This window comes from Vigna umbellata, chromosome 5 (genome assembly GCF_029865625.1).
Source record: "Vigna umbellata cultivar VRB3 chromosome 5, Vumbellata_1.0, whole genome shotgun sequence".
NCBI classification, from domain to species: domain Eukaryota; kingdom Viridiplantae; phylum Streptophyta; class Magnoliopsida; order Fabales; family Fabaceae; genus Vigna; species Vigna umbellata.
Window position 1 is genome coordinate 37,151,756 of NC_142169.1, and position 23,040 is coordinate 37,174,795.

At 37.4% G+C, this 23,040-nt stretch overlaps 1 protein-coding gene and 1 pseudogene across 1 annotated transcript; both read left to right on the forward strand.

Annotated features, from left to right (window-relative positions):
* The first annotated feature begins 8,143 nt into the window (after positions 1-8,143).
* On the forward strand, positions 8,144-9,669 carry LOC124821178 (uncharacterized). Its single transcript, XM_088115736.1, has 4 exons — positions 8,144-8,329; positions 8,378-8,523; positions 8,821-9,173; positions 9,413-9,669. The coding sequence occupies exons 1-4, from the start codon at positions 8,144-8,146 to the stop codon at positions 9,667-9,669; spliced, it is 942 nt and encodes a 313-aa protein (XP_087971862.1).
* Positions 9,670-12,018: 2,349 nt separating this feature from the next.
* Positions 12,019-12,924, forward strand: LOC148198271 (uncharacterized; annotated as a pseudogene).
* Positions 12,925-23,040: the final 10,116 nt, after the last annotated feature.

Below are 23,040 nucleotides of genomic sequence, written 5' to 3' on the forward strand. Positions count from 1 at the left end.
CTCCGATTCTTCGATGGCGAACACGATACTTTTGAAATATTTTGTAAGGGATCTCAAAAATTTTCTCACAACCTTGCAAGATGACATTTGTTCTCCATTCTTGCCGAGTTGGTTAACCACCTTCTCCACCCGAGTTATGTACTCGATTATATGCTCTTTGGGCTCTATCTTCAACTGTTCAAACTCTCCTCTAAGAGCTTGTATTCAAACTTTTCTAACGCAATTGTCACCTTTATACGCAACCTCTAATATCTCCCAGGTTTCCTTTGCTGATTTAACCTTCACTATTTTTTTGAATTTTGACTCACATACTGTAATATAGAGAAAATACAATGCTGACCCATCACTTGCACGTCATTTCTTCAACAGGGTTGTATGCGCCACCGTCAGATGTTTGTCTTCATTAGGTTCAACGTACCCATCTTCCACCATATCCAAATGTCTTGGGATCTCAACAACGCCTTCATCTGTAGGCACCAATTATCATAATTGGTTCTGCTGACTAGTTTGCTCTTCATTATCATTCTCAAAATTACCTCGACCACATCCACCTAGTCTTCGGCCTCTTCGGCCTCTACCGCCAGGACGTCGGCTTTGAGTAATCCGGGTTTTATTTGAGTCAAACTGTACTTGTAGTGCTTGATCGTCGGATTCAACCTGATCATCCCAACTCCTTCTCCTTTGCTCACAGACTTCTAATGACTCAACAAGTTCATCCACTGTGAGAACCGACAAGTCTTTCGATTCTTCGATGACACACACGATACTTTCGAAATCTTTTGAAAGGGATCTCAAAATTTTTCCCACAACCTGGCTAGATAGCATTTGTTCTCCATTCTTGTCGAGTTGGTTGGTCACCTTCTCCACCCGAGTTATGTATTTGGTTATATGCTCTTTGGGCTTCATCTTCAACTTTTCAAACTCTCCTCTAAGAGCTTGTATTCGGACTTGTCTAATGTGGTTGTGACCTTTATACGCAACCTCCAATACCTCACAGGTTTCCTTTCCTGATTTAACATTCACTATTTTTTCGAATCCCGACTCATCTACTGTGTTGTAGAGAAAATATAATGTTGACCCATCTCTTGCACGTGATTTCTTCAACAGGGTTGTCTGTGCCACCGTCTAATGTTCGTCTTCATCAGGTTCAACGTACCTATCTTCCACCATATCCCAAATGTCTTGGGATCTCAACAACACCTTCATCTATAGGCACCAATGATCATAATTAGTTTCTCTCGTCAATTGTGGTACACTCATACCATTGACAACCTTTGCCATCTCTCTAATAAAAAAAAGTCAAGCGCTCAGTTCTTTTTCTCTCACAATATTTGACTCTATCCTCTCTCTCTTTTTCTCTTTCTCGGTACTCAGAGCATAAGGTTTTGATACCATTGTTAAGAAAATCCCACGTTACAAACATTAAATATTTTCCTAAAATTGAGTGTACTATTCATTGATAATTGAAGAACTTTAAACCGTCGTGGTACTTACAATATTTTGAAAATAAAAGTAAAAACTGAAAATAAATATCAACTATCTTAAAAATAAAATCTGCTTAATCTATCATAAAATAATATGGTACCTAGATAAACCGAAAATCATAATTACCTATCCCTATTTTATCTCTATCAAAATCAAAATAATTAAATAAGATTTAAATAAAATTAATAATAAAATCCTAAAATTTAAGTTTATCCCAATAGGATTGACACCACTCTCTGCCAAAAACTTTAAGTCAATAGGTTAATGAATATTTCACTTTTATATAGTACTTTACTTTTTCATTTCTATCCACTGTTAGACTTGGACTCTAACTTGTATTTCCAAGAAATATATCACAAAAGAGGCAAATTTTTCGTGTCTTTCTGGCCTCCGGTGCAATCACAAAATAGCCGCGAAACTTATATGGGGTCCCCCTGGTACAGGAAAAACAAGAACTTTGGCCACATTGCTTTTTGCTCTGTTGGAAATGAAGTATAGACATAACTTTCAGAAATTAGTATGCTAAAGTGAGGCACTTGAATCATTTCAGGGCTACTTGTTTCAAAGTGATTTGCCTTCTAATGAATTGGAAATTGATGGTGCAGTATACAAGCTGTCCATGAAGCGAATTGAATGTCTCAATGCTTTAAAGACTGTGGTAGATTCAATTGATGAGTTCTAACTGATAAAATCTTATAATTATGAATCAATCAGACAGTTTTGTTTCCAAACATCGTCGTTGATATTTTCCACAGCTTCTGGTTCTCATAAGTTGCGCTCTTTAACCATGAAGCCATTTGACATTTTGGTGATGGATGAGGCTGCACAGCTAAAAGAGTGTGAATCAATAATACCTCGTTTACTTCCAGGCCTAAAACATGCCATTCTGGGCCGCGATGAGCTTCAACTCCCATCAATGGTTAGAAGTAATGTATGTAAGCACTATCAAACATGTATTATTTTATCTATCACAAAATTCTTCCTCCCAAATGTTCATTTATTTCTAATTTCATTTGTGCTTAATTTTTGTGTACAAGGTTTCTAAGGAAGCTGATTTTGGGAGGAGCTTATTTGAAAGATTGAGATCATTAGGTTACCCGAGTCTCTCCTTAAGGTGCAGCATAGGATGCACCCACAAATAAGTTCTTTCCCAATTTCTTATTTCTATTCCAACAAAATCCAGGATGCACCAAATGTGGAAAGATATGACTTTGGGAAGAAATACCTCGCAAGGCCAATGTTTGGTCCTTATTCTTTTATAAATGTAGTTGGAGGCAAAGAACAATTTGATGATGAAGGAAGGAGCTACAAAAATTTAGCAGAGGTCGCAGTTGTGATGACAATACTGAAAAATCTGCATAAAGGTTTGTTCTTCTATTAATATCTTCAGCAGTAATTTCTAAGTTTTTTCTTGCTTTCATATTATTCTTTCTGTCTTTGGTGGTACAGCTTAGATGGCAATGTAGCAACATGCCCTTTCAGAAGAACATCTGATATATTTAGTCTGCATTTCTTTACTTGAAAGAAGTTCAGTTCTAAATAAAAGGATTTATATGGTTTATTGAATCGTTATATTTGATTAAAAGTCTCTATCTACAAAATTCTACTTGTCCTGGTAGTATTACCTGAAGTTAATTATTTGATTCACCTCAGTGTGAAAAGATTAACTTTATTATTTTCACTTGTATATTCACTAATTCAAGTAGACAGAAACATATAACAGAAAGTCAGTGCTTTTACAATCCATGATGTCTGAATTTGAATAAAGGGCTACCTTTTCTTTGATGCAGCATGGTTGACCTCAGCATGAATTAAGCATTGGTATTATGACTCCCTATATGCTGGCCAAGTTGCTGAAATTCAGGAGAAACTCGGAAAGATTTATGAAAGTGATGATGTATTTAATGTCGTGGTGATGTCTGTTGATGGTTTTCAAGGAGAGGAGAAGGATATTATTATGTTATCAACTGTAAGAACAAGCAGTAGATCATCTCTTGAGTTCATAGAGCTAGGTACATCTTTTGCTCTTAACTCTTCTATTTATCGCAGCCTTATTTGTTTTTCAGGGTACCATATTAACTAAAAAACTGCATTTGGTTTCATATCTTGCAGGCACTGCTTATGGATTTTGGGGAATGAATGGGCCATTACAAACAATGAAAATGTTTGGAATGATTTAGTGCTTGATGCCAAGAAACGTAAGTGTTTCTTTAATGCAGAACAAGACGAGGAAATGGAGAAAGCTATATTGGATTCCAAGAAAGAGGCAGATCGGTTTGATGATTTGCTTGATACAAATAGTGTCCTCTTCAAAAGTAAATTGTGGAAGGTATACAGTCTTGGACTTAATTTTTATACTCTTTTTTTTTTTGTATAACCTCCTTGAGTTGGCCTAACCTCTCTTGGAGCCACCAAACACTACACCACCACCACCATATCTCCTAGAAGCTTTGAACTTCTACACCATTCATACATTAGCTCATCATCCTTGGACCATTTACCACCACATTTTCGCACCATTCATCCAAGGAACACCCCTCCATGCACATCTCCTAGCTTTGACCCAACCTAGCCAAGGAGGTTTCCATCATTTGGTATCAGAGCTTTGGTTCTTCAAGAGCTAAGTCTTTTGGTCCTTATCTATCCTTTATTCTTCCATGTTGTTGATGTTATTTTCCTACTTGTCTTGTGTGTTTTTTTTTCATCTATCATCATTTGTTCTGGCAACAAACTGTGATGATTTTCAAACTTAAACTGCATCTATCTCAATTGTCCAAAAAATACGTAAAAATATTCAAATGAAAGCCCTTTGATTCTAGTTTCCAACAAAAAAAGAATCACTTCATTTGGAGTTCTGTGGAGAAAGTTAAAAGTAAAACAATCAGCAATGGTCAAAGCTGCCAGGATTATGTCATTAGCGGTTTTCAAGTTCGTTTTTGGTAGTTTTGGTTACATTTTTGTGCCTTTTTTTTTGAGTCATTCCTTTCTGTTTTGTTTGGTCTTATATGCTTATTTTGTGTCATTTTTATTTTTGAATCCATCCATGTTGTCTAGAGTCATGTTTAGTCTTTTACATGTCTTTACTTCCATGTTTAACCTTTGAAAAATCACCAAAAATACATGTTTGAGTAAATTTCAAAACTGTTTCATTTGAGTACCTTTGAGTGCTTTTTCTTTGCATATTTGAGTTCATACTTGTTGTTAGATGATGAAAAAGTTCATAGAGTTAGGTTTCCATCATGTCACTTTTTGTGTTTCATGCTATATTTGATTCTAGGTTTTCTTCATTTTGGTGCTATAAGCTTGTATGAACTTGAAACTCCTTGTAAAATTCCAGATTTGAGATCTAATTTGGTGTGTGTTTGTGCTAAAATTTTCAAAAAACAAGAAGAGACAAAAGGTACAAAAGAAAAAGTAGACAAAAAGTACAAAAACAAAAGCAAAAAAGTAAAAGTAAAAGCACATGCATGTACCATCTTTAACCGATTTTGTGTGAGCACTTTGATGTTGATTTGGAGCTTATTTTTATGTCCTCAAGCTTCTGTTCCAGAAGCCATGATGATCTAAAAAGGTTGCCTTAGTGTACCATTTGATCTAGCTTGCCAAAGGACAAAAGCACCTTGTGTTTTTCTAGTAGTGTTGGTTTTTTGTGATCCATTCTAGTGCCTTTCTTTAGGTAACTCCTTTTGTTGTGCTAACCTTTCTTTCTTACCATTTAATTGCTTGATGTTTTTCTAAACATTAATGGTTTTGTCAAAGTAAAAATCCTTTTGAAGAGCCTTTGTTCATTTTAGACCTTTTCTTGCTTTTTCCTTGGACTCCTTTTGGTTTTAGTGGTGTTAACTTGTGGTGTAGGTCTTTGGATGGTAAAAAAACGTGAGGATCATGAGGAGGACAGCCCAAAACAGTGAGTAACATCCAAAGGTGAGGAGGCCTTGAAGGGAAGCTTAAAGTCTTGGTCTAAAACACAAAATAAGAGAGTATATGCTTGGTGAGAAAGAGATTTGTGTGTATTTTCTTTGAATTGTAAAATTGTAGTTGTTTTCCTTTTTGGACTTGTATTTTTGGCTTGTTAGGGGTTTGTCCTAACAAGAACATTGGAAATTTATTATTTAAGCGAAATTTGTAGTTGGTGGGTAAGAGGGAACCAAAGTTCCTTCTAACTTCACCATTAGGCCGCATAGATTAGCTTTAATTGCTTTCTTTAATTGTGATAGTCTAGTGTGTGTCAACTTTTATTTCAAGGTTAAATCCCTTTGAGAAGTTTGGTACAAGAGAACTTGAGGTAAGATTTGGCTAGGAAAGACTTGGTTTATAAGCAATCCATAATGATTCACCTCTCTTTCCTAGAAGTGAACTTAAGCTTCTCTTGTCTCCTTAAGTCTTTTAAGGAATTTTATTTGAAATACTAAGTTGTTTTGCATAAGCCATTTTGAAAATATTAAAAATGTCTAAGATTATTTGTGAAAATTGTTTTTCAAAATTCTTTTAAAACAAATGAGTTTTTATAGTAGCTTGCATTTAAGTCATGGTGAGGTTGAGCTACATTCTAAAGTTAAGAGTGACCTTCCATTCTTTGGTGAGAATACTAGTGCATTATCATACCTAGCATGGGAGAAAAGAATAAAAGAACTTCATCCATTCGTAGTTAGGCATGGTAAATATCATATACTTAGTTTATGCATCTCTAGGCTTATAGGACATGCAAGTGAATGGTGGAATCAAAGACAATCTAAGGTTGAGAAAGGTAGAAAATCTCACATTAAAGATTTGTGTGACTTGAGATCATGCATGAGAAGAAAATTTGTTGCTTCTTCCCTTATAATAAACCAAGAGCAAATATGTGAGATGAGAGAGATAGAGAAGAAAGAAAGAGTTGAAAGAAAATAATATCTTGCTACCTTAGAAGAAGAACTTATAATCCTTAATGAAAAACAAGAAAAAGTCCAAAAGGATTTAAGGAAGATAAAGAGAAGTAGAGATGAAGACAAAAGAAGGAAGAAAGAACAAAGAGAGAAATATGAGCATGAGAAAAGAGAGAAAGAACAAAGAGAGAAAGAGGAGCAAGTAAGAAGAGAGAAAAAGAAGGATGAAACAAGAAGAGAGTATGAAGAGAAAAAGATAAAAGAAAGGAATGAGAAAGAAAAGAGAGAAAAAGAAGATATTGAGATAAAAGAAGAAAAGGAAGAGTTACCAAAGCCCCCTACCACTCCCACAATTAAGATTAAGACTAAGATGATGAAGTGAAATTTCCAATCTTTGAACTTTTCTCAATACACCCAACCATCTTTCATAACTCCAACTTTTACTTTTGAAAATCTTCAACTTCTTTTTTACCTCCCACTATTTTTAACTCCTCAAAATTTTCCAAATCAAACTTTGAGTTGATGTTACCTTCTAGGATTCAATTAACTCAAAGTAAACACAAACAATTTTGTGGAATAGACCTTCAAAGTTTTCAAGTAAATTCTTTTAAAATCAGTATAAGCTCTTCTTTAAATCTTTCATCTAGATACATGTTGTTTGTGGCTCAAAAGATTATTGGTTTTGTGTTTGATGACACTTGCATATGAATCGATTCTGGTGGAAAGATACACAAATTAACGAATAATAAGAAAAAGGTTTTTGTCATAAAAGAACAAGAAGATTTGAGGACAAATCCTTTTCAAAAGGGAGGGTATGATGGCATATCCCTAAAAAATTAAGTCTTGTGTTGGAATGGATAGTCTTTCAAACATATACATCCAACAAAAGACAAATAAAAGCTTCAAAGATGCTCTTACTCTTCAAGACCTTGATCATTCATTTGATTTAAGGTGTATCATTGTTAGGAGCTATATTCTTCATTTACTCACTATTATAACATTTGTTTTAACTTGTGTTATAAAATGGGTATTTGACCTTGGTGGAGAAGCACACAAAACTCCAAAGAAGATAAGGAAGTTTGCCTTGTTCCATGTTGAAGATTTGAGGGCAAATCCTTTTCAAGAGGGAGGGAATGATGGCAAATCCCCTAGCCATGGTCAAGCACTTTAACCGAATACTCTGTATATAAGAGTTGTTTCATTCATTCAATAAGAATGATGTTATTCAGTTTGCTTATTTTCTCCCCTTCGTGTCAAGCTTTCTCTACCTTTTATAGTTTTTTGTTTCAATAGTGGTATCCAGGGACACTACGGTGGCTGGAGGGCGTGCGTTTTCAATCTTTTCCTCACGGTGATACTATGGTGGCTGAAGGGTATGGTTGAAACGTTTGAAGGTGGTCAAGAAGACAGTTCTTGGGCAAGAAAGAAAAGGTGTCATGGCTGATATTCATGCTGCAAGCTTTCCTGTTCTCACAGACAAAAACTAGAGCAGGTGGAGTGCACAGATGAAGGTTTTGTTTTGTTATCAAGTCGTCAGTGCAATTGTGGAAGAAAGAGGATATGAGCCTGGTCTTGGTGGCGACACAAAGGAGCAGAAGAAGGAGTTTAAAATGAAAGATGATAAAGCTTTGTTCATCATCCATCAATGCGTGGATGATATGCATTTTTAGAAAATACAAAATTCTACTATGATGAGTGAAGCTTGGGGCATACATGTGAGATGCCATGCCGGAGGAGAAAAAATTAAGAAGGTGAAGCTTCAAACGTTAAGGAGACAATACGAGCACTTGTAGATGGATGACAGTGATAAGGTGAGTGATTACTTCAACAAAGTATTGTCAATAGCTAACCAGATGAAAGGTTGTGGTGAAACTATTACTGATCTCATGGTAATTGAGAAGATTATGAGATCACTGCCTCAGAAGTTTGATCATATTGTGGTAGCAATTGAGGAGTCCAGGGATCTTGAAAAACTAAAGGTAGAAGAACTTTAAAGTTCCTTGGAGGCACATGAAATGAGAATGCAGGAAAGAAATCCTATCAAGCCTGATGAGCAGGCACTGAAGGCACATCATAAAATGGGCGAAGGGAAAACGAAGTTCAAGAAGTGGAAGGGAAAGTCAAGTAAAGGAAAATGGAAGAATGATAATGGTACAAATGAGCAAGATGAAAGGTATGAGTCTGTTGAAGGCAAAGGGAAATTTGAAAAACAACAGAAGAAGAAGGACAAGAAAAACATAGAATGTATTAATTGTCATAAGATGGTACATTATTCATATGAATGTTTCTCGGGCAAAGGAAAGCAGGAGAAGAAGAAGAAGTATCAAAGTAAAGAAGCTTATCTTGCACAAGAAGATTCTTACTCTAAGCCTTTAACACTGATGATAATGACCTCCACTGAATGCTCCTCTACAATGAATAAGATCTAGTACTTAGACTCTGGTTGCTTAAACCATATGACGTGTAATAGAAAGTGGTTGGTGAATTTTGACGAAACCAAGAAGAGCAAAGTCAAGTTCGCAGAAAATAATACATTGATGGTTGAAGGAATGGGTGATGTGATCATCAACAGGAAGAATGGTTCACAAGCTATAATTTCCAGCGTGTTATTCGTTCCTACAATGAAGTGTAATCTTCTCAATGTTGGGCAATTGGTAGAAAGAGGATATATTGTAATAACGGGAAACAGTGATATAGTTGAGTTGCTTGATAGCCACAAGAAGCTAATGTTGACGAGTAAGATCTCTAAGAACAGGACCTTTCAAGTCAGTCTGGAGGAAATTGAAAGTCAGCAGTGTTTGGCTACTGTGAAAGAAGAAGAAAGTTGGTTGTGTCATTTGTGTTTTGGGCATTTGAATTTCAGAGATTTGTAGAGGCTTGGTGAGAAGGGTATGGTATCAGGTATGCCAAATATTTCTTTGCCAGTTAATGCATGTGAGTCGTCTTGGACAAGCAAGCAAACTAGAAAGCCATTCTAGTCTCAGTCGAGGAGAGATCAAAGGAGTGTCTTGAAGTTGTACATTCTGATGTCTGTGATTTGATTAAGGTTCCCTCTTTGGTAGGCAACAAATATTTTCTGGCTTTTGTTGATGAGCACAACAAAATGATGTGGCTACATTTGATCAAGGCAAAGAGTGAAGTCTTGGAGATGTTCAAGATATTTAAAGCTGTTGCAGAAAAGGAGAGTGGGAAGGTGTTGAAAATTCTCAAAACTGATGGAGGTGGAGAATACACCTCACATACCTTTGAGAGTTATTGTCAAAGCAATGGAATCACGCATGAAGTCACTGCACTGTATACGCCACAACACAATGGCTAGGTGGAAAGAAAAAATCGCATCATCATGAATATGGCAAGATGTCTCATCAAGGAGAAGGAGTTGCCATGAAGTTTTTGGGCAGAAGCTGTGTCGACAGTTGTGTATATACTAAATAGGTGTCCTACAAAGAAGGTGGAGGGCAAGGTTCCGCTTGAGATCTGGACCGGGAAGAAGCCATTTATGACACACTTTAAGGTGTTTGGCTCTTTATCATTCACACACGTAGCAGATCAAAAAGCGGACCAAATTAGAAGATAAGGGAGAACCAATGGTGTTTATGGGGTACCATGCGATTGGAGCGTATAAGCTATATGATCCAGTAAACAAGAGAATGGTGTTGAGCAGAGACGTGATCGTGTTAGAGAATTAACGCTGGGATTGGAAACACATGCACTCGAGTTTGAAGAAAACAATGTTGCATGGACTTACAGATGAGTCTACACTAGAAAGAATCGAAACAACTACTGAAGGCAATCTTTATTCGAGTGAAACGGTGCAGAGGCCTAGAAGACAAACGGTGAGGCCATCGAGATTTTCTGACTATGAGATATACTCAGATGTAGAGATTAATGAAGAAGGAGATTTACTTCATCTTGCACTTATGACTGGTGCAGAACCGGTGGAGGTGGATGAAGCATTGAAGCAATCAGTTTGGAAGGAAGCTATGATTGATGAACTTAGATCAATCGAGAAGAACAAGACGTGGAAGCTAGTTGATTTTCCACCTAGAAAGCAGTGCATCAGTGTAAAGTGGGTTTTCAAGAGGAAACTAAATCCAGACGACACTGTGTCAAAGTATAAAGCAAGGCTTGTGGTCAGAGGTTTTCTGCAAATGCAAAGAGTGGATTTTACTGGAGTCTTTGCTCCTGTTGCCAGGCTGGAAACCATACGTTTGGTAGTTGCACTTGCATGTGAACGAAATTGGCAGCTGTTTCAGTTAGATGTTAAGTCAGCATTTTTGCATGGATCATTGGAGGAAGAAGTGTATGTTCAGCAACCTCCTGGATTCAGTGAAAGGGATAAAGAGCACATGGTGTATAGGCTGCATAAAGCTCTTTATGGTTTGAGACAGGCACCTAGAGCCTGGAATAAGAAAATCGACTCTTATTTGCTTGATCTCGGCTTTGAGAGGTGTGTTGTAGAACACATATTATATGTTAAAGCCTCGGGTGGAGAATTGGTAATCATATGCTTGTATGTAGATGATCTCTTAGTGACAGGTTCGAACCTAGAGGACATTGAAGAGTTCAAAAGAATGATGCAGACTGAGTTTGAGATGACAAATCTTGGCAAACTCAGCTATTTTCTAGGCATGGAATTCGTGCACACCGCTATTCGTATGATCATGCATCAACATAAGAATGTGAAAGACCTGCTTGAGAGGTTCAAAATGAATCAGTGCAACGCTGTAAAAAGTCCGTTGGAGGTGAATGTCAAATTAAGAGATGATGATGCAGAGGAGGTAGTAAATGAAACTATGTATAAACAGATAATCGGGTCATTAATGTTCTTGTGCAGGAACAGACCTGAGTTGGTTTTCTGTGTGTGTTTAATAAGCATATTCATGAATCAGCCCAAGAAGAGTGATATGCTTGCTGCTAAATGCATAATGAGATACATAAAGGGCACATCATGTCAACAGAATGAATGACAAAAGATTTGCAATTGTATATTTATTTGTAACGGTTATTTTGTTAATTAGGATAATTAGTTGTAGTTAATGTATATATTGCAGTTTAGCTTATTTAGTGGGCTGAAAATCAACTTGACTGATTGTAATCATGTGTATTTATATGAAAATTCTCCAGCAAGAGGAAACACAACTTTTTGGCTCAATCTTCTCTGAGTTTAACATGGTATCAGTCTAGGTTACAATCCTAAAACCTAGTTTGGGTTTTCCAGCCTCATCCTAGATTCGCGATTCTTCTTGGGTTTTTTTTCTCGTTTCCTATTTTCCTAGCTCGGGCTTTCGAAAAATATGATGTCTTATTTGTTCGCCGTAATAAGAAAAACTACTCAGCTTGGGCATTCCAATTCCAAATCTTTGTCACCAGAAAAGATTTGTGGGGTCATGTTGATGGCAACACTCCTGCCCCTAACAAAGATCAAAAGATACGATTGCTCATGCCAAATGGGTAGTCAAAGATTCTCAAGTCATGGCCTGGATCCTTGGTTCCGTTGATTCGAACATTGTCCTGAATCTTCACCCTTACAAGACTGTAGCCACAATGAGGTCTTACCTGAAGAAAATTTATAGTGAAAATAATGCAGCTCGCCGTCCATCTTGAGCATAACATCACTATATTTAAATAGGATAGTCTCTCCATCTCTAATTTTTATTCTCAATTCATGAATCTTTGGGCTGAATACACTGATATAGTTTATGCAAACTTGCCTTCTGAAGGTCTAATTCCGTCCAAACAATTCATGATATTACTAAACGTGACCAATTTCTTATGAAATTGCGATCTGACTTTGAAGGTATCCGATCCATTCTCATGCATAGAGATCTTGTCCCATCGTTGGATGCATGTCTTAATGATTTGTTACGTGAAGAACAACGTCTTCTTACAAGTCCATCATTGAAGAACAAAAATTGTCTACTGTTACAGTAGCATACGCGACACAAGGGAAGTCACGCCGCCATAACATGAGCACTATTCAATGTTTTAGTTGCAAGCGTTTTGGCCACTATGCTTCAGCTTGTCCGAAAAAATTCTGCAACTATTGCAAAAAGGATGGTCATATTATTAAGGAATGCCCAATAAGGCCACCACGACGACTTGCAAGAGCTTTTACCACCACAACCTGTTCTTCTAATCCCAACAGTTCTGCCAATCCAACACCTGTCCATCAAAATGCTACTACTGATGTTCCAACTTTGACCCTTGAAATTGTTCAACAAATTATCATTTCAGCTTTTTCTGCTTTGGGATTCTCAGGTAACTCCTCTTCACCATGGTACTTTGATTATGGGGCTTCCAACCACATGACCAATAATACTCGATTCCTTACTAATATAGAAAAATATTTAGGGAATCTCAAGATACATAATGATGGTGGAAATCAATTGCCTATAACAGAAACTGGTGATATTTCTTCATTTTTAAAAAATGTCTTTGTTACTCTTGGTCTCACCAATAATCTCATTTCTGTTGGTTAATTAGTCGACAATGATTGTCGAGTTTCATTCTCATAGTCTGGTTGTCTTGTGCAGGATCAACACTCGGGGAAGATAATCACGAAGGGGCCTAAAGTTGGACGTCTTTTTCCCATCCATTTCTCGCTGTCTCCAAGTCTTTTTTTGCCTTTCGTCTTTTGTAATTCTGCTATTATTGATCACCAAGTGTGGCATAAGTGCCTTAGGCATCTCAACTCAAATGTACTCCATGACATGCTCAAATATGGTTTTCGTGGAAATAAACACACTCCATCTCTTATTATTATTCATTTCGATTGCATTCCTTGTAAGCTTGGCAAAAGTAAAATTCTACCTTTTCCAACACACCATTCGCATGAAACACAACCATTTGATATCATCCATAGTGATGTTTGGGGGTGGCACAAGTTATGTCTCATGCTCATTACAAAATATTTTGTTACTTTTGTTGATGATTATAGTCGTTTCACTTGGGTCTATTTTCTACACTCAAAAGATAAAGCCTTTTCCACTTTCAAATTTTTTTATGCTTAAGTTTAGGCCCAATTCTCCTCCAAAATCAAGATTCTTCGTTCTGATAATGGGGGAATACACATCACACTTATTTTAGGAATTGTTGCAATCTAATGGCATTTTATCTCAAAGATCATGCCCATCAACCCCCCAACAAAACGGGGTAGCTGAACGAAAAAATCACCATTTATTAGATGTTGTCCGCACCCTTTTGCTGGAGTCACATGTGCCATCACGATTTTGGTGTGAAGCCCTTTCCACTGTTGTTCATCTTATAAACAAATTGCCATCTCCTTCTATAAGTAATACATCTCTTTTCACTCGATTATTTGGTCACCCATCCGATTACTCCACTGTTCGTATCTTCGGTTGTGCATGTTATGTCCATTTTCCTCCACATGAACGTACCAAGCTCACTGCACAATCTGTTGAATGTGATTTTCTTGGCTATTCTCCTCATCAAAAGGGATTTCTATGTTATGATCCTAACCTTCATCGGATTCGGGTCTCTCGAAATGTCATTTTTCTAGAAATTGTATATTTTTTTGCAAACCATCATGACTCAGTCCCTTCTCCAATTTCTGTTTTGCCAATTTTTTCTAATTCTTCTGCAGGTCACTCATCATCTAGACCTCTATTGACCTATCAAAGGCGAAATACTGCCACTCACCATCACCTAGCACAATCACATGAGCCCCTTCAAGATAATTCCTTGGATGTTGATCCAGTATAAGCTCCAAAACCAGAACCAGCTCCTTTACGACGCAGTTCACGCATTGGTAAGCCCCCATAAAGGTATATCTATTCCATGACAACAACATTATCATCTATTCCTATTCCTTCTTCTTATAACATGCAATGCATAATGAATGTTGGCAAAAATCTATTGAAAGCGAACTTCTCACCTTGGAAGAAAATCAGACATGGGATATAGTGCCATGTCCTCCATCTGTTAAACCCTTAGGCATCAAGTTTGTGCTCTCTATAAAGCTGCTTTCGGATGACTCCATAGACCGTTACAAGGTGCGACTGGTTGTACATGGAAATAAGCAAGAGTATGGCCTAGACTATGATCAGACTTTTGCTCCAGTTGCCAAGATGACCACTGTGCGCACTATCCTTGCTCTTGCTGCATCCAAATCTTGGCCATTACATCAAATGGATGTCAAAAATGCATTCCTTCATGGTGACCTTAAGGAGGAAGTTTACATCACATTTCCTGGTGGTATGTCGACCCTCTCCCCGAATATTGTTTGCAAATTGAAACCCTCTTTATATGGATTGAAGCAGGCCCCAAAAGTATGGTTTGAAAAGTTTCTCTCCACTCTTCTTGGTTTTTCTTTCAATCAAATTCATCACTTTTCCTTCAACGGACTCCTAAAGGCATCGTCGTACTTCTTGTTTATGTGGATGACATTGTGGTCACTGGTTTTGATCAAGATGTTATTTCTAGAATCAAACAAATGCTGCATTCAAATTTTAACATGAAAGAATTAGGCTATCTCAATTATTTCTTGGGTTTAGAGGTGCATTACCTTCTTGAAGGCATTTTCGTAAACCAGCATAAATATATTCAAGATTTGGTCCAGCTAGCGGGACTCACCAATGCTACCCCTGTTGACACTCCAATGGAAGTTAATGTTAAATATAGGCGACATGAAGGAGAGCTTCTTGACGATCCCATTCAATATCGAAAACTAGTTGGTAGTCTCATCTATGTGACCATCACTCACCCTGATATTTCTTTTGCTGTACACACGGTTAGTAAGTTCATGCAATCTCCATGACACTTTCATTTTTCAGCCGTGCAACGTATCATTAAATATCTCCTTGGCACTTCAAGTCGTGGTTTATTCTTTCTTGGTAATTCATCTCTTCAACTCCAAGCTTATAGTGACGCTGATTGGGATGGTAGTCCAGAAACTAGGAGATGAACTACTGGCTGGTGTATGTTCCTAGGGAATGCTCCTATTTCATGGAAATGTAAGAAACAAGATTCAGTCTCAAAGTCATCCACTAAAGCAGAATATCGCGCAATGTTTGTTGCTTGTTCTGAGATAATATGGCTACGTGGTCTTCTTACAGAGCTTGGATTGTCTCAAGCACAACCAACTTCAATGCATGCTGATAACACCAATGCCATACAGATTGCAGCAAATCCAGTTTACCATGAACGAACGAAATACATCGAGGTCGATTGTCACTCTATCCGAGAAGTGTATGATCGTAGAGTCATCAATCTACCACATGTCTCAACATCCGTTTAAATAGCTAACATTTTCACTAAATTGTTGCCACGCCAGCGTCACAATTTTTTACTTGGCAAATTGATGCTTGTAGATTCACCAGCATCAATTTGAGGGGGATGTCAACAAAATGAATGGCAAAAGATTTGCAATTGTATATTTACTTGTAACGGTTATTCTGTTAATAAGGATAATTAGCTGTTGTTAATGTATATATTGCAGTTTAGCTTATTTAGTGGGATGAAAATCAGCTTGACTGATTGTAATTAGGGATGACAACGGGTCGGGTCGGGCACGGATAGTATGATACTCGTACCCAACCCACATGTAAAAAATATACCCATTACCCGCCCCGTTACCCGTTGGATACCCGCATAAAAAAAACCCACGGATTTTTGTCAACTCGCGAATACCCGACGGATACCTGTTATTATCTCTGCTCCTCCACAATTATTTGATTCATCAAACCATTCTCCTAAAGAAACTCTTCATTTTTTGGAACCTTCACGTGCTCTTCTCTACATCAAGCAAAATAAACAGAAATTGAATCACAAATTTCATGCCAAGTTTGTTCTCTGGAACAACCACCATCATTCAGCTTCTTAGAGTAACCATCAACCCCTACCCTCCTCTAACAATACAGCCAGCGCACGACAATCACCAACGCTAACAGATCTCATTTGTCCAATCTCAGATATGCACTAAAGCATCTCATATCTCCACCAAAGCATTTTAGATCTGCCTCTTCTTCCAAAGTCATTCCTTCCTTTTCCCTTTCTTCCTCTCTCAACATCTGCATCCCGCGTCGCGCAGATCGCTTTGTTCCTCTTCGTTGCACAATAGGAGCCTTTATCGACGAATCCTTCGATGGACACGGTGGCGGTCGTGGTGGTGACGGACATGGCGGTGACAGCGGCAATAAATGAGGAAAAGATTCCAGCGGCGGTGGTGATGCAGTTTTTGAAGTTTGAGAAGTCTGCGTTCTTCTGGTGGCTGCTTCAGTTTCCTGGTTACAGAGAGTTAAATCACCTAATGGATAAAGATTAAAAAGTTATAACCTAATGGCTAAATTGTAATTTAATTGTTTAAATGGGTAGTAGATACCCGCGGACACGGATAGTGTGATACTCGAACCCGACCCGTTAACGAGCGGGTATTAAATTACCTGCTACCCGCGGGTACCTCTTACCCGCGGATACTAAATACCCGTAACGGATAAAACCCGCGGATACCCACGGCTGCAGGTTTTTTTGCCATCCCTAATTGTAATCATGTGTATTTATATGAAAATTCTCTAGCAAGAGGAGACAGTTTTTTGGCTCAATCTTCTCTGAGTTTAACACATCAGACACACTGAAATATTGTTTCCTTATGGAAGAAAGAAAAATGAGTTGTAGTTGATAGGATATTGTGATTTGGATTATGGAGGGGATGTTGTAGAGAGGAAGAGTACTTCGGGATACATCTTCTTCCTGAATGAGCCACCTATTTCGTGGTGTTCAAAGAAGCAGTCCATTGTTGCACTTTCTAGTTGCGAGGCTGAATACAGAGCAGAATGTTATGCGGCTTGCCAAGGTATTTGGCTCAGGGAACTGTTGTCAGAATTGAAGGTTATGAGGATGAATGTCGTGAAACTGAGGATGGACAATACTTCTACTATTAACTTGGCAAGGAATCTCGTGAGTCATGGAAGAAGTAAACACATAGAAGTGAAATATCACTTATTAAGAGATATGGTTAATAAAGGGAGAATTGAACTTTCTTATTGCACAACTGCATAGCAATGGGCAGACTTGTTTACAAAGGCGTTGACAGGTGATAGATTTGATAGGTTGAAGAAAGGAGTTGGTGTTGTCCCCACTGAGTTAGTTTGAATTAAGGGAGAGTATTGATGTATGTAGTTCAAATTAATAGTTAGTCTGTTTTCTGTTATATAACAGTTACTCTTTTATCAGTACTATTAATCGAATACTCTGTATATAAGAGTTGTTTCATTCATTCAATAAGAACGATGTTGTTCAGTTTGCTTATTCTCTCTGCGTCGTGTCAAGCTTTCTCTACCTTCTATAGTTTTTGTTTCAATATGTTCATAATAATGCAAATGATGGAGACGCAAATGGCAATGATACAACTGAAGCTGACAAGACAAGGGCTGAGCATGAAGAGTGTTGTTAATGAAGTATTGTTCCATCTCGAGAGATTATATGCTTCATGGCCAAGATAGTTTACAAGCGGATCTTCCATACGAGGTAACTGATGAGCAGCGAAACATCATTCGCTTCTCAAAGACTATATTTGTACTCGGTCGTAGTGGTACAGGAAAAACCATTGTTCTGATTATTATGCTTATTCAAAATGAGATATTGCACCGTAAGGGAGTTCAACAGTGGTACGGATATGGAATTAATGCAAATCAGGAACAGTCCAAGGATATTGCTACTGAGACTGAGAGACCAGTCTTAATACAGCTATTTGTAACGTTGAGTGCTGGACTATGCCAGAAGGTCCAACATCATGTTTCCCTTTTGAAAAGGTATGTAGATTCTTTCATAATACTATATCCTTTGACAACCAATTGGTTTTTACTTTATTTATATTGGTATAAAATTACAATAAAGGCTTCTAGGTATAGAGTCTTTTTATCAGATTATAGATTACATATAAAGTTATGATTTTTTAAACTTTCAACTAAAATAGAAAAGGAAAATGTTATGTTGACAACCAATATTTGCCAACAATTTGACAACGCCAGGTGGCGTCTTTGCATTGGCCATGTTTAATAAAAAGAAAATAGAGAGAGGTTATCAGACTAAGGGCAAAATTGGAAGAAAAGTTTACAAGTTTAACATTTTTGGTTTTGCGGTTTTCGTACTCGTTTTTTCGCTCTCACCTCTACACTTCTTTCATCCCTTCTATCTTCTCTCTCGATCTAACCTCTATCTTCTTTGTCGTTCTAACCCTAGTTGCGTTTTACCTTGTTCTCAGATTTGACCTTCACTTCTTTCATCTATGTCGTTGTGTCATCTATTCTTGTATCTTTTTTCTGATTCGAAGTCTGGTGGCGGTTCGGGTGTCATGAATTTAATTCTTTTTACGTTGTGTGTGTTATAATGAATAAAGGTGTTATATTGAAAAAAGAACGCAGAATATTAATAAGTATTTAAAATGTAGGCAATGGTTTCAGAAATGAATATAAGTTGTGGAATTTGTTGACCAAAAAACCATACAAGTGAATTTAAGGGTCATTACTGGTTGGGAGGTTATGTTTGGTGACCCCAAGAAATGGGGAAGAATCCATTCTTACTGAGGGGACCAAGTTGAACAAGTGTAGAACTAATCTGAAGAAAAAACATTGTGGTAATCGTTTACAGTGGCCTCGTAAACAATTACACAAGAGAAATCACTGTTTTGTACAGAAAGTTGAACTGAAGTAGTCAGTTGTGGTGTCCTAGGTGATCATTGGCAAAAACTGTTAATTTAAAGCACAACTTCACTTGTATTTACTTGGTGTTGGTGTTTGACTGGTGGTAGAGGGTGGTAGGTGATGGGAGGTGACCCCAAGAAGTGGGAAAGAAGCCATTCTTACTGAAGGGACCAAATTGGAAAAGTGCATGGCTAATCTACAGAAAAAACACTGTGGTAATCGTTTATAGTGGCGTGGTAAATGATTACACGAGAGAAATCACTGTGTTGTATAGAAAGTTGAACTGAAGTAGTCAACTGTGGTGTCATGGGTGATCATTGGCAAAAATTATTACTTTCAGGCACAAGTCCACTTGTATTTACTTGGTGTTGGTGTTTCAGTGGTGGTAGAGAGTGGTAAGTGATGGGAGGTAACACCAAGAAGTGGAGAAGAAGCCATTCTTACTGAGGGGACCAAGTTGGACAAGTGTAGAGCTAATCTGCAAAAAAAACACTGTGGTAATCGTTTACAGGGTCCTTGTAATCGATTACAATGGCAAAAAAGGCCTAAACTTGATTACCATAACATAATTTGAAAGGTCTTTGAGTATAGATTCCAACAAAACAAGAATCAACTCATTTGGAGTTCGGTGGAGAAAGTTATGAGCAAAACAACCAGAAAAGGTCAGAGTTGGTTGGAATATATAAAACGCTAACTTTAAGAAATAAACTGTACGGACTCAGATGTCCAAAAATTACAAATTAGTAGTCATTGGAAAGCTTTTTGAGTCTATTTGCTAATAAAAAAAGAATCACATCATTTGGAGGTCGGTGGGAAAAGTTATCATTAAAATAGCCAGCAAAGGTCAAAGTTGACAGCATGTGATCTCACTCAAATTTGCCTTTGGCTTCTTATGTGCGCACAGGTGGCTCCTGCAACACAAGTTTTTGTACAAAACTAGACTTTTGTTCGTGTAATCGTTTAAAGGCTCTTGTAATCGATTACAAGGCACAAAATGGCCTGCACTTGTTTCAGCACTTGAACCAACTTGGTCTTGACACCAACATTGGGTCTTTCCTTCACCATGGACTGCCCAAACCCTAGTTTCCTTCACTTATGTGGGCAGAGTGTGCCTCGTGCAGAACCCTTCATGAACAATGGATTTGTTTCCCCAGGAGGCATTTCCACTAATCCACCTCCTATGAAGACGTATGTAGGGTCGGATCACGAAGGCGTTATAAGAGTAGAGCGCTTATTACTCCTGGAGATCGATTGTTTAGAATAAAAAATGAGTAATATATTGATTGGTTAAAAGAATGTAATACAACGTTGTAAATAGATGAACAAATTGTGTAATGTAACCTATTTTGTTCAATGATATAAAATATGCATCTTTGCTTGTGTTACTTATTATTAATGTTAATTGAATTCCTTTTTTATTGTCATTGTGAAATGAGCTTTTATTTGGAATGTGAATGAATAAAGTGGCCATTTTGATTGAGTATTCATGTATGTGATGGATGAATGAAACAATACTTGTGAGTACAGGGTGGGAAGTCATGTTTTGGCAACCCATGATGGAGGAAAGGAACAATGTTTATGAGATGAGCAACTTGGGCGAAGTCCACAAACTTTTGAACCAAAAAATTGAGTTGTAATCGTTTACAAGTTCCTAGTAAACGATTACACGACAAAATCTGGATTTTGTATAGAAACTTGAACTATAGGAACCAACTGTGGTAACCTAGGTGACCATAGTCAAACTTTTTCATATTTTGGCATAAATCCCATGGTTTTCACTTGATTGTGTTGTTTAAGTGTGAGTATAGGGTGAGAAGTGATGTTTTGGCACCCCATGATGGAGGAAAGAAACAATGTTTATGAAATGAGCAACTTGGGTGAGATAACATGCTGTCAACTTTGACCTTTGCTAGCTATTTTACTGATAACTTTTTCCACCGACCTCCAAATGATGTGATTCTTTTTTTATGAGAAACTAGACTCAAAAATATTTCCAATGACTACTAATTTGTAATTTTTGGATATCTCAGTTGGTACAGTTTATTCTTTCAAGTTAGCGTTTCATATATTCTTGCCAACTCTGACCTTTGCTTGTTCTTTTGCTCATAACTTTCTTCACCGAACTCCAAATGAGTCGATTCTTGTTTTGTTGGAATCTAGACTCAAAGACCTTTCAAATTATGCCTTGGAAATTAAGTTTACACCTTCTTTGACACTGTAATCGATTACAAGGACACTCTAAACGATTACACAAAAAAATCTAGTTTTGTACAAAAACTTGTGCTGTAGGAGCTAATTGTGGGCACACAAGTAGCCAATGACATTTTATGTTATTTTTCCATATTTCTTCAGTTGATGAGAGTTGTTTTTAGTGTTTAAGTGTGAGTAGAGGAAGGAAACTAGGGTTTGGGCAGTCCATGGTGAAGGAAAGACCCAATGTTGGTGTCAAGACCAAGTTGGTTCAAGTGCTGAAACAAGTGCAGGCCATTTTGTGCCTTGTAATCGATTACAAGAGCCTTGTAAACGATTACACGAACAAAAGTCTAGTTTTGTACAAAAACTTGTGCTGCAGGAGCCACCTGTGCGCACATAAGTAGTCAAAGGCAAATTTAAGTAAGATCACATGTTGTCAACTTTGACCTTTGCTGGCTATTTTAATGATAACTTTTCCCACCGACCTCCAAATGATGTGATTCTTTTTTTATTAGAAACTAGACTCAAAAATCTTTCCAATGACTACTAATTTGTAATTTTTGGACATCTGAGTCCGTACAGTTTAATCCTTAAAGTTAGCGTTTTATATATTCCTACCAACTCTGACCTTTGCTGGTTGTTTTGCTCATAACTTTCTCCACCGAACTCCAAATGAGTTGATTCTTGTTTTGTTGGAATCTATACTCAAAGACCTTTCAAATTTTGTTATGGTAATCAAGTTTAGGCCTTTTTTGCCATTGTAATCGATTACAGGGACCCTGTAAACGATTACCATAGTGTTTTTTCTACATATTAGCTCTACACTTGTCCAACTTGGTCCCCTTACTAAGAATGGCTTCTTCTCCACTTCTTGGTGTCACCTCCCATCACTTACCACTCTCTACCACCACTGAAACACCAACACCAAGTAAATACAAGTGGACTTGTGCCTGAAAGTAATAATTTTTGCCAATGATCACCCATGACACCACAGTTGACTACTTCAGTTCAACTTTCTGTACAAAACATTGATTTCTCTCGTGTAATCGTTTACCAGGCCACTGTAAACGATTACCATAGTGTTTTTTCTGTAGATTAGCCATGCACTTCTCCAACTTGGTACCTTCAGTAAGAATGGCTTCTTCCCCACTTCTTGGGGTCACCTCCCATCACCTACCACCCTCTACCACCAGTCAAACACCAACACCAAGTAAATACTAGTGGACTTGTGCTTTAAATTAACAGTTTTTGCCAATGATCACCTAGGACACCACAACTGACTACTTCAGTTCAACTTTCTGTACAAAACAGTGATTTCTCTCGTGTAATCGTTTACGAGGCCATTGTAAACGATTACCACAATGTTTTTTCTGCAGATTAGCTCTGCACTTGTCCAACTTGGTCCCCTCAGTAAGAATGGATTCTTCCCCATTTCTTGGGGTCACCAAACATAACCTCCCAACCAGTAATGACCCTTAAATTCACTTGTATGGTTTTTTGGTCAACAAATTCCACAACTTATATTCATTTCTGAAACCATTGTCTACATTTTAAATACTTATTAATATTCTGCGTTCTTTTTTCAATATAACACCTTTATTCATTATAACATACACAACGTAAAAAAAATTAAATTCATGACACCCAAACCGTCACCAGACTTCGAATCAGAAAAAAGATACAAGAATAGATGACACAACGACATAGATGAAAGAAGTGAAGGTCAAATCTTAGAACAAGGTAAAACGCAACTAGGGTTAGAACGACAGAGAAGATAGAGGTTAGATCGAGAGAGAAGATAGAAGGGATGAAAGAAGTGTAGAGGTGAGAGCGAA

Bases quoted from the DNA above. Each gene is read 5' to 3' on its own strand.
- LOC124821178 (XM_088115736.1), top strand. From the start codon at position 8,144: ATGGATGACAGTGATAAGGTGAGTGATTACTTCAACAAAGTATTGTCA. The intron at 8,330-8,377 runs GTAGAAGAACTT...ATGAGAATGCAG, and splicing joins GGGATCTTGAAAAACTAAAG to GAAAGAAATCCTATCAAGCC. The intron at 9,174-9,412 runs GTTGGTTGTGTC...CCTCTTTGGTAG, and splicing joins TACTGTGAAAGAAGAAGAAA to GCAACAAATATTTTCTGGCT.